Source organism: Vulpes lagopus, chromosome 12 (genome assembly GCF_018345385.1).
Source record: "Vulpes lagopus strain Blue_001 chromosome 12, ASM1834538v1, whole genome shotgun sequence".
Lineage (NCBI taxonomy): Eukaryota > Metazoa > Chordata > Mammalia > Carnivora > Canidae > Vulpes > Vulpes lagopus.
The window spans coordinates 70,600,017-70,612,563 of record NC_054835.1 but is presented as its reverse complement, the minus strand read 5'-3'; the positions used below and the strand labels follow the sequence as shown (position 1 = coordinate 70,612,563).

The following is a 12,547-nucleotide window of genomic DNA, read 5'->3' as shown; positions in this document are numbered from 1 at the left end:
AAATATATATAAATATTAAAGAAAGGGCAAAATATTTAATGGGCTGTGGCAGAGAAAATGAACAACATTCAGAAAGAAAAAAGGCTATGCCGTGGCCACCTGCAAGAAGACCACTGAATTAAATCTGTAGAAGCTCCTGCTTTCATCGGCAGCAGGGTTTCTCAACCTCAGCACTACTGACACGATAATTTTTTGTCGTGGGGAGCTGTCCTGAGCATTGTAAAATGTTTACAGCACCCTCGCCTCTAGGCACTAGATGCCAGTAGCAATTCCTTCCCCGTCAAGACAACCAAAAATGTCTCTGTAAGTTGCCCAATATCCACTGTGGGGATAAAATTGCTTGTGGCTGAGAGCTACTGCTGTACTTGAGCTGCATAGTCCTTTTATGCCTCAAAAAAAAAAAAAAAGTGCATTATCTGATATTTATCTTTAATCTGGCTAACATTTAATCCCATAGAGCTGCAAAGAGCCTTAGCAATCACGTAGTCCAATACCCTCATTTTATTAAAAATGTCAGAGGTTAGTGGTGAGAGGTGACTGGCTCAAGCTTATGGAAAGAATGAGTGGCCACAAAGGGATTTGAATCCAGGTCTCCTAAAACCATCTCAGTGTTATCTGCATTGCATTCCACAAGTTCTCACAAATTTGACATTGTGCTTCTTTCTTCTTTTAGGGGCAGAAATAAAGAGATGATGCGGCAATTTTAATACCTTGCCGAAGTTCCCTGGCAGGGGAATCCCTTGAGGGAAATGCCCCTTCTGAGCTCAAGGGTACTAAATCCACCCACCTGTGCCCAGCTCCCTCTCAGCCTTGCATGGCAGATGGTGAGACTGCAGAGACATGGAAGAGATGAGCCCAAGACTCCCCTCCCCGCACCCCAGGGCACCCCCCAGCATGCCAAGTCAAGAGCACAGAAAGACAGAGGACTTATATTTGATCTGCTATTCAGCCTGAGCCTGGTTCCCCTGGTGCCACAGGGGAGGAACACACATCCAAAGCCCCGAGTTCAGCCAGTGAAGTACAGCCTGAGCAGCCTGAAAGGGCTTCTGGGAAGAGAAGGCTGCAAAAGGGTGTCTTCTCAAAACGAGTTTAGCAGGAAGCGGCAGTTAGTATCTATGCTATGCAGATCAATAAGCAGGCACGGTTAGAGCAGCCGATGGAGATAGACAGGAGGACATGGTGTAACAAAGTCACAGGCCCAGCTCACTCTGCTGACCTGTGGGAGAGGAACAGGGACCTGGGCAGAAGAGGTGGCATGGTTGGTTCCTGTGTCCTAGTGAAAGCCCTAGCAGGTCCCTCGGAGACTCCCAGCCCAGCCTCTGGTTTACCAGTTATCCCTGCTCTGGGAGTGCTGGCCAAGAGCTGGAGAGTGTTCTAAATCCCTGTAGACGGAGACTCCGTTGTCAGCGGCTGCCCTCTCTCAGTGCTCCTGCACCACTAAAATGAGGGTATTTCTTCTAGTTATCACAGAATAATTCTTTAACGAGCTTCCAAGGAGAACCTGGCCTAACACTCTAATGCCATTCGGTTAGGACTTTTTGCCACCATCACACACAAAAAAAGAATGAATATGCTAATATTTTTCTTCATTAGGGCACTTTTTAGAATACTGATGTTGCTCCCCCCTGAGCTTAAGAGACAAACAAGCATATGACACGATGTAATCGCAGTCTAAGTGGAAATAAGCTCCAAGGTGGGATGGGTGTCGTGATGAGCAGTGGAAGAGCTACGAGACAATGGCAGGAGGAAATGGAGGGAATAAGAACAGGAGAAATAAGGCACATGGGATGGAGCAGGGAAGTGGAGGGGGTGGCGCTGAGAACTGAAGCAAAGAATGAAATCAAAGAGGCGGGATGAGAGAAGGGTGCAGGGGCAGAGGCTGAGCAGGGAGGAGGGTGCAGGGGTGTGGCCATGGGCCTGGTGGCAGGTGTGACAGCTGAGGGTGGAGAGAAAGGGAGGGAAGAAGAGGTGGTGGGAGGGAATGAGAACGTGTGCATATCAAAGGGATGATTTATGTCACAGAGATGTTCATCCTGGCAAAAGAAACACAATGCTGTTGCCTTTGAGAATAACAATGTGCATTTCTGTAAAGCTGCTGATTTAAAATCCCTCTAGAAAAAATAAATTCAGGCTAGTAGCTGTGAGCTGAGGGGAATGGAGGAGTGGAGGACCCAGGTCATCAAAGAAATGCTGGCTGCTTTCAGGGATCGGGCTGCAGCCTCTGTCCAGACAAAGGACTGTCTTCCTAGACACACCTGCAGCTGTCAGGGATGAGACTGCAGAAGTACGCCAGGGTAGGACTTAGGGTTCAAGGCTATGGTGACTGATCCTCAGGTTGTCAAGGCCGAGGCTCCTGCACCTGCATGTTTTCCCTCACCTGTGGTTCCTGCTCCAAATGCTTCCTTCAGCTGACTCAAAAGAGACAGGGCTGTCAAGACACTGTGTGATTTATTGACAATTAAAAGGTGACTCCTGAAACCCATTTGGCAATCTCAGGTGTCATGTTACTTGAATAGAGGGATCAGTGTGACTTTCTTTTGTGACTTTCATTCTGCCCACATTCAGGCATTGTCATGAGAGGAACTTTGATACAAGGAATCACTGAAAACCAGATGGTCAGAGGGAGCTTACCCTAGTCAACTAGGACCACTCCCTCCCTTCCACCTACTACCCAGGGGCTCTTCGGATACACTGCACTTACAGCCAGAGAGGAGAACGCTGTGCCTACGCCGACCGTCCGACTGTCCGTGCTGCCTGTGGCTGTGAATGGGGTTACTGTTGGGACTGGAATGTGAGCTAAAAGGGACTATATTTTATTCATTCAAATTGGGCCATTTTGTTGTAATATGGAATGCCAGAGAATGATGTTATAGGAATGCACATCCATATTTATGAGTCTTTTTTCCTATGGTGTGGGAATTCCAAGCACATCATATTCTGCAGCTCTCACGCTGCCAGTATTTAGGTTCCCCCAGATTTTTCACAGACCATGTCTGTGAGAACAAAGCAGAGGAAAAATAAAGTTGCTGTCTTCTGAGTCAACTACAGATATGCCCACAGTTAAAATGAATTTTTAAAGAGAGGCGGAAGAAAAACCATGTAGATTTAAAGACATCTGCTCTATGCAGAAGTGGCTAAGAGCGGGTATTTCTTCTCTTGTGTCCTTGACAGCTGCACAAGGTGTCAAAATCCTCAAATATATGAGACTTTGGCATTTTTAAGTGAGATCCAGCTCAGCAGGAGCCAGGGGCTACTGAAAATGGAGGCTTTCCCTCCCGAGATGAATAATCCATGGACTAAAAGAGTTAGCTCTTCCTGACAAGGGTGTGGCATAATTCTAAGTATCATCTGCAGGCTTGGACCATGATGTTCCTGCCTGAGTGTCATCATCAGTTGTTACACAACTGGGTCTCACCTGAAATAAGTAGGCACCTCCCTGCCCCCTCACCTGGGCAGCTGTAAGGAACCTCAAGGTCACTGAGGTCCAAGTGCACGGAAGCATGAAGCTCACCAAACTGCTCTGTGCTATGGCAAGTGAGGAGTGATTCCATATAGATGGCAGACTTTAAGAACTGGGGGTGGGCCAGGTCATCCATCATATTCATCCCCTTATTTTTCAGATGGGGACACTGAGGGTCAGGGAGGTATAAAGACTGCACTGGAAGCCACACGGCCAGGTGGTGGTAGGGGGCCTGGCACAGATTTTTTATTTCACCCACTGGCCGTGAACAACTGATGGTTGTGTGTAGGGTCTTTTTTTTTTTTTTTTTAATGATAGTCACACACACAGAGAAAGAGAGAGAGGCAGAGACACAGGCAGAGGGAGAAGCAGGCTCCATGCACCGGGAGCCCGATGTGGGACTCGATACCGGGTCTCCAGGATTGCGCCCTGGGCCAAAGGCAGGCGCTAAACCGCTGTGCCACCCAGGAATCCCATGTGTAGGGTCTTTAAAAGGGGCGCCACTGTTGGCTTTGTCCTTATAACTATCCTGTATATTAAAGTTTGTTCTCCCTACAAACATGTATTTTTTTAATACTCGGGGAAAAAAAAGTAATTTTTCTCGTAAAGGTTCGATCATCTGCCACAGAAATTTCGCCCAGTGATAGACTGACTTGATTTGGAAAAGTGTAGGCTTATTATTCATGCTGAATTTAGCCATCCTGCACTCAGAGAGGTTCCAGACCACTGCAGTGCAAGGTATGGCCGGCGGGCTGGGCTGACCACGTGTGGACACTAGAGGGCAACCTTTCCCAACACAGTCAGTGCACTCACTGTTCTGGGATTTTCCAAGGGCTGAGAAGTTTCTCAGACCAGAGAAAAATGGCCTCCCCCCACCCCATGGCATTATGATACAAATCTCATTTTTAAAAAATGTCTTAATAATAGTGGCTAATCAGCCTGCCAGGATGTCTACCGTCAAATAGGTGTCCATTACTCCTCTCTGTTTTTAATAAACACACATACATACACAAACACAATTTTGGACATAAAAAACATACATGCCTCTGACATAACTAAACACCCTCATTCCATGCTGGAGTCTACAAGGGGGCGGTCTTTTATGCTGCTTACTAAGCATCAATACCAGCGTAACGTTGTCATGAAAAATGCAAAGCATTCATGCAAGTTAATAAAGTTAACTACTATTTCTATGACTTACCAGGAACATACTGCTTAGTCGACTGAAAAATAAAGCACAGTCTTTTGGGGGTGATACAGTTATATCTTAATGTCACTCCAAAAATCACATTTTCTATGATAACGGTCCCCATTTCCCTCCTCAAAAAGTAAAGTCTCTTTATTTTTTAAAAAAATATAATGATGGAGCTGTAAGGAAGACTGTGAGTACACAGAGCAGAAGCAACATTAGGCAGACCTTGTATGAGTAGACATTGTCCAAAAGAGAGCACTCAGATTAGTTATTTACTCACATTTTTCTTCTTGTTATTAACAGAATTGTTGCTTCAGGGAAGTTGGCTTACATCTTAATTGTGAGATCAGATTCTTTAAACTTGCGCCTTGCAGTGTTATTAGGAATAACTGACACACATATTTTTACCGAGTTGCAACAGTGCAGAATTACATATTTTTTACAACTCCAAACCCACTTCCCAGAAAGGCAGTGGCATGCAATGCGATGTTGGCACAGACATCATTTAAGACAACACACTATTATCTAATCTTTAAAAAACTCCTCGAAAGCCCTCATAAAATCCAGCTGTCTCATGGACTGAACTCTGGACGTCACTCCTCTTGGAAAGGGCATATTATGAGCCAGGGCCTCAGAACTTAAGAAAAATGGTCCAGAAATCAAAAGACTTCAAGAAGGAAAGGTAAGGTGGGGAGGGGCCCAAGGTTTCCTGCGGCGATCACCACCCCTTCCTCTTCTCCAACCTATGAGAAGTGACAGCTTGCTTTTTCTTAGCAAGTTCTTAGCAAGAACTAAGAGCAGAGCCTGGTAGGACGTGCTGGGATCTGAAGGAAGGGCCGAGGTTAGCCCTGAAGGCAGGACGGTGGCCCTGGGTAGTGCTTGGCAGGAAGGCTGAAGATCCAGGCAAGTTCGGTCTGTTTCCAGGGTGTTCGCTATTTCCCCGCCTGCCATATGCTATATTCAGCTGAGTGTGTGCGGACATGTAACCAAACACAGGTCACAAAATGCATAGCTAATGCTCAGTAGAAACAAGAACATTTCAAGAAAATAGAAAATTTCCTTTGAGTATAATGCTTCATTGTATTGGCAGCTACTCAAGCCAGCTGCTTCTCCCCCCCTCATTCATTCATTTATACATTCGTTATTGTAGACTTAGAGACAGATGGAAACCAGCAAACCAGAGTCCCCCGTTCATAATTTGGATGGCCTCCAAGCCTTCCCATCTCTGAGAAGTGCTTGCTGAGGCACTTCTGTCGGGTGAGTGAATTCTACTAGGCTAGCAGGCAAACCTATGTGGTCGGATCCCAGGTGTACTTGCTCCTTTTGCTTTCCCTAGATTTCCCATTATCTCAGTCACATTTAGTGAATCATTATTTTATTATATTTTCATTATTAAGGAGTTACCACCTGAGTCGATTTTATGGAGGACAACTGCCCGATTCTGCAGCATGAACAGGAGGGAGGTTTGGGAGCTTCCTGGCATTCCTCCAAGACAGGGTGGCTCAGGGGAAGCCAGATTTAAGAACACAGCAAATAATAGAGCATCCCTCCGTTCATCGTCCAAGTACAGATATGCTGGCATAGCCTCTGCCAATAGTCAACCCTGTGCTCAGGGATTATGGGCAACATTTCATGGTTACTTTCCCAACTCTCCCCTACCCCCCAAATCCAGCAGCTTCTCTTGGGTACCTGCCCTCATGATACGCAGTTAAAAATGAGGGAACAGGTTGACAGAAAAGGAGTGGGGCTGTTATATAGGTGGGTACGATGGTGATAAGGTGGACAGAACGCTTCCAGAGAACAGAGGCAGAGTTGAGAAAGCAAACATCCTGACCAGAAGCTACCCATGGATCTCCGGATCCCTTACTCAAGGTCACTCTAGGGATTTCCCCACTTCCCACCACAGCTGGGCCCCCTCCTACGGCTCTGACTTTCCAATCTCCAGCTGTCTTACCTGAAGAGTTTTGACTTTGCCCAGGATGTTGTCCTGTGACATTGCTTGAACTGTCTGCTCACTTTCTGCTCCCCCATCAGGGATAAAAATACTGTCATGGGAAAATGCCCGGGTTCCCATAGAATAGTTGAAGGACCTGGAACGCAAATCATGGGCTTCATTTTATTAGGATGATCATGTTTCTTTTGGCAATTCAGTTTCCTGTTCCTCCTGATTTATGGGACTCCCCCCACAACCCCAGTCTCGTTCAGAAAGCACTTCCGGCACTGTGTCCTTTTCTGCTGGGGGTCAGCCAAGTAGCTGGGCAGAAGAAAGGGTCTCCCAGAATAAAGCAGCATGTCGCCAGCACGATGTTTTACAGCAGCTCAATGAGAGAACTCAGAGACAGTTACTGATCTGCAGAGGACCTGGTACACGGCACCCGGCAGGAATTCTCACTGGAGAAGCCCAGGTCCTGATGCGCTGCCACTGTCGGTTTTTGCCCAGGAGGTCCTGTCAACCAGCGCTTTTTATGTAACATGCAGATCTAGAAGTTAGAGGCCAGATTCTTTCAGATTACAATCAAATTGTTAGAAAGATACGTACATCTCAAACAAAGACTTGACAAAGGTGAGAACTGCTGACAGGGCCTACAGGTATAGCGTCTCGGGCTGGACTCCTAAGAGACACGTGTGTTAGGGCAACTCTGATGAGCCTCGTGTGCAGTGAGCAGCTCATAAGGGGTAGGTACCCAACAACAAGCACTTTCCAGTTGAAGAGTTTACGTCCAGGAGTCTGGACTCCCGCCTGACGGGGTGAACTGCAGGAGGGAAGAGGAAGCAGCGGAAACCAACCACTGCTTACTGCGTGGGGGACGCTAACCGCTCTCTGGGAAGGAATCCATGCCAAGCCTCTCACGGGGCTGGGCAGCATCACACTCTGTAGGGCAAGGCAGGCGCATTTCCATGATCCAAGCACAGGGCCGACTCCCGGGGGGTGAGAAAGCACTTCTCTCTCTCCCTTCCTTAAAAAGGGGTCCCATCTTGAGGTTTTACCAGTGACCAAGTGCCAGCACTGGGGGAAAGGTGCTCCAGCTGGTGGTTCTAAACTGAGTTACAGACAAGCAGCGGGCGGGGTCCTGGCCCAATCTAGATGGAGTGAGGAAGACTGAGTACCAAGGCCCATCTTCTCACTTGCCAAATTACAGGCAGCACGGTAAAAAAGCACATGCGGTTTAGAAACAAAAGACTTGGATACGAGCCTCCTGGCTGGAAGATCTTTGTCAATAATAGTAATAGCCACACCAACCCTCACCTCAGTGAAACACTGTGCCAAGAGGTTTTACTTTCATTATTTCGGCCCCAACCCCTTGTTGCAGATGAAACTCAGGGGTAAATAACTCTATCTAAAGTCATCCAAAAAGTAGTAGTAAAATGAGAAAATGAATTCAGAGCTGCTGAGTACAATTTCTCACCAGCCAGCTGAAGGGTTTTAAAGCAGTGGCGTGTCTTAGAGTCTTCTCTTGTGAGTGAAATAGGGTGTTGGTGGGCCAGCAGGAGGGGAAATGCCACATGGGCTGGAATATGGGAGGATTCGAGATACTAACTGGCTGGAAGAACCGGTAAGCTTTCAGCTACATAACACCAGATACTATACAGCAACTCATTTTATGAAATATGAGGCATTGTTTAGGATATGAATATGAAAAGAATTAAATACATCATTATCTCCCTGTCTTCAGAGACTCTGTGACCTATGTTACAAAATGAACATCCAGGTTTACCCAAAAGAGGCTATAAAATAAATTTTCCATTTAAAGTTATGGAATCAAAAAAAAATTAAAGTTATAGAATCAGATCTTTTAATATTCTGTCTAAACTTCTCTCTCAGACCCCTGGCTATGGCTCAGATGCCAGAATTGCTAACTGACTGCATTTCTACACAGTGTTTTTACAAGTGGCTTATATACATACACATGCTTTCAAATATTCTTACAAACACATATATATACAAGCCTAGTTTGAGGCTTAGTAAATGTTTACTTAATAAATGTTTACTATGGTTGTGTGGCCACATTACCCTGATGCTAGGCCAAGTCCCATTCCAGTTTCTAAGTCAACTTTGACTGAATCATGAACTTTATCTCCCTGGTCCCATTCTTTTTCCAGGTAGGTTGTGTTGCGTCAAATGTTCTTGCTGTCGACCACGATTTAATGTCTACCCATTCCCCACTTCCAGATAATTATATTGAAAAACAGAAAATGAACAGTAACAATAGCAGTTGTAATAATTACGATAATAGTGGCAGTCACAATGGTAATATTAATACTGACTAAATTTTATCAGACACTTGCTGATATGTTTCTTGCATATGTTAACCTCTTCAGTAAAATGTCATATTTCAACTTTATGTGGTAGGCACTATTATGAAGCCTATTTACAGAAGAGGTGATTAAGGCTTGAAAACACTGGGTGACTTGCAATAAACTAAGTGACTGTATATATGTGGATCTGTTTTTGGCCTCGTCCCCATTGGTCTACTTGTCTATTTTTTACAGCAATAATCCCACACTGTCTTAATTACTACAGCTTTTTAATGAGTCTCGGTAAATAGTAGTTTAACCTCTCCATCTCTGATTTTTTTGGGTCAAAATGGCTATTCTTATCTTAGCATTTCTGCATAAATTTACATACATACATACTTCAACACACTCCTAGAATTGCTTTTGTGATGATATTAGATCTACAGATAAGTTTTGGGAGAACTAACATCTTCACAATATTTGATCTTATAATCCATGAATATCAGCCCTTCATTTGTTTAGATTCCACTTACTTTCTCTCAGTATTTTGTAGTTTTGTGTGTAGAGGTCTTATACATATTTTGATAGATTTATTCCCATATATTGATGTTTCTGAGAAGACTAAATGGTATAGCTTCAAATTTTTATTTTCTAATTGTTTATTGGTGGAATATTAAATTACAATTGTTCTTTACATATTTTTCTTAAAACTAGACTTAGCTAAATTTATTAATTATAATCACTTAATTTGATTCTTTTGGATTTTCTATTTACACAATCAGGTTGCCTGTGACAAAAGGCAGTTTTCTTTACTTTAAATCCTTCTTTCCTTCTTTCTTCCCTCCCTCCCCCCCCTTTCTCTTTTCTTTTTTGTCACATAGCATTATCTAGGAACTTCATACAAAGTTGAAGAGAATTGTGATGGTGGACTTTGTTATGTTCTCAAACTAAGCAAAAATGCATTCAATATTTTACCATTAAGTTATGCTGTAACCTATAGAGGTTTTTTTTTCCTATAGAGTTTTTTTTTTCCTATAGAGTTTTTAAAGGCTATATCACTGCTTCTTTGAAAAGACAGGCAATCTATCATCTTTTTTTTATAGTTAATATGAAGATTCTTCTCTCTGCATTGGTTTACAGCAGTTTTACACAAGCTAGTGTGAATTTCCTCTAATTTATCTAGTTGGAGATATATCATACTTCCTAAACCTGTTGCTTGGTGGCTTTCATCAGTTCTGGAAAATTCTCAGCCATTATTCCATCAAATATCACTTCTACCCCTTTTTCATTTATTCCTCCTTTGATTCTCTGGTGTTAGAATGCCTCCCCATGAACCAGATGTCCTTATGCTGTTTTCCATATCTGTCAATTCTTTTTACTCAATATGAGTTAGTATGGATTTTTCTACTGACCTAACCTTCAGCTCCTTAATTCTCTCTTTAGCTGAATCTAATCTGCTGTTAAAACTATCTATTGAGTGTTTACTTTCAGTAGTGTTTTTCATATCTATAATTTCCATTTGATTCTTTTTAGTAGATTCCAGTTCTCTGGTAAAATCCTCTATCTTAAAAAAAAATCCTCTATCTTGCCAACTATTTTACTGACTGTATTAATCACAATTATTTAAATATCTGAAACTCCCAGTATTTTTATCATCTTTGGGTCTACTTCCATTATTTTTTCTCATAGTCTGTTTCTCAACTGCCTGTTAATTTTTTGATTGAATTTTTTTTTTTAAGATTTTATTTATTTATTCATGAGAGACAGAGAGAGAAAGAGAGAGAGAGGCAGAGACACAGGCAGAGGGAGAAGCAGGCACCCTGCAAGGAGCCTGATGTGGGACTTGATCCCGGATACTGGGATCACACCCTGAGCCTAAGGCAAATGCTCAACTGCTGAGCCACCCAGGCGTCCCGACTGAATTCTATATATCAAGAATGGAACACTGTTGAGCTGGGTTCTCTCCTTCCAGAGAGGATCCACCCAATCTGCTAGTCGTGTGGAGGAGCAGAGCACCTTAATCCAATCAAGGACTGACCTGATCATGGCTAATTAGCAGTCTTTGTAAGGCTCAGACTACCTCTGCTTTGTCTCCAAGTCTAGGGTATAGACCTCCTGTTGTCATCTCAACTGACAGCCTAGGCTACTTCCTAAGGTCCCCCTCCTTGGTAGGCTTCAAACCCCAATTTTCATCTTTTCAACATCACAGACCATCTACAACTCTGACCTGCCTTTCAGTCTCCATCCCTGTGCAGCTTTATCAACAAATTCATCAAAAGGAAAACTACTGCCTAGATTTAGACTCATTCTTCGGAGTTTCTCTTCTCTTGGGGATTTTAATTCCCTCAAGTCCTGGCTATTTCAGCAGCTGCAAACTCCAGTTTTTGTATTCTAGGCTCCAGGAGATTGCCTACAGCTCTGCTGTCTTCTCTTCCTCTTGGCAGCAATGCTCAGGCTTCTTGGTCTCCTGTCCTCCACTAAAGGTCAATTAATGCCCACAGGGGAGAAGCTATATGCAGAAAGTTGGGCTCAACTCAGTGGACTTCTATTCTCTCCAGTATATCACTGTTCATTTCTGGTGCACTAGCAGCAATCTGATGCCTTCAAACAGAAGTCTTTAATATTCTATCTGCATTTCTAGTTGTTCTTGGTGGGAGCACTGATTTGCTACAAGCTACTTCATCACAGCCATAAGTAGAAGTGATTAAATAACTTTTTGATATTTATGAAGTTTCTACCTTTGTCAGAATCTTCTCATTTTTAAGGCCATTACTCTTAAGAGAATTACTTTTCAAAGTGACCAAAAACATTTCTACCTTTTTCTTCTTAGATCTAGTTTTTATCCTATTTTAAAGCTCTGGGAAGCAACAGTGGAGGTGAATGGTAATTGGTTTATTAGTTACATGAACAAACACTCTCTTCTAAATATTTCACTTTATATAATGCAAATTAACATTAAATTCTTGGCAATTTGTATAATTTTAAATCTTTGATAATCATAGTTAACAGTTCTGATTTCAAACAACTCTACAAGGTAGATTATTTCCTTTTCTTTGAAGCGGAAGCTGAGACAAAGACTAGGTAAAAATACTGCCCAGAGTTCCAGAATTTGAGGAAGGGCTGGAATTCAAACTGAAAAGGCCACGTGTAGAGATCTCAGCTTGAAACTATGTTCTTACGAACAAAGAGCTTGGTGGAATCATTGTGGTTACCAGCTGGGAACTAGGAATTACATGATTGGGAGGTGGAGGGGCAATTTAGCACAAATTGTACCTTAGCGAGTTCATCTGGACTTCTTTATTCTTGACATTTAAAGATCTTTCACAATTGATTGTGAAGCAGGCCAATTCTCCCCTTTCCTTTTATTATGAGTGAACCTAGAGGCAGGGGCCGCAACTTTCCCTCAGGCTTTACGTTCTTAAATGGAAAAAATAAAATGGGTCGTCCTGTGTGGGAACCTTCTCTTCCCATGCCAAGAACACAGAGCAGCCTCTTGATCAAGAGAAGAGATGTATAAAGCCCTTTAAAATCCCCTAGATTTTCTTTTTAAAGATTTTATTTATTTATTCATGAGAGTCACAGAGCGAGAGAGAGGCAGAGACACAGGCAGAGGGAGAAGTAGGCTCCATGTAGGGAGCCCGACCCGGGACTCCATCCCA

The 12,547-nt window shown here is 43.4% G+C and overlaps 1 protein-coding gene across 7 annotated transcripts in view; it reads right to left on the bottom strand.

The window, feature by feature from the left end:
• The window catches only part of CRACD (capping protein inhibiting regulator of actin dynamics), a 277,301-nt gene that overhangs the window by 22,238 nt on the left and 242,516 nt on the right, over nt 1-12,547 (bottom strand). For 3 of the 7 annotated variants that reach the window (XM_041724742.1, XM_041724747.1, XM_041724743.1), the window contains 2 exons: nt 6,607-6,742; nt 4,662-4,683 (listed from right to left, as the gene is read on the bottom strand). The exons of 1 other annotated variant lie outside the window; for it this stretch is intronic. In XM_041724742.1, the coding sequence (XP_041580676.1) occupies nt 4,662-4,683; nt 6,607-6,742 (158 nt within the window). The remainder of the gene's footprint in view (nt 1-4,661; nt 4,684-6,606; nt 6,743-12,547) is intronic. 3 more of the 7 variants (XM_041724744.1, XM_041724745.1, XM_041724746.1) reach the window with 1 other exon arrangement.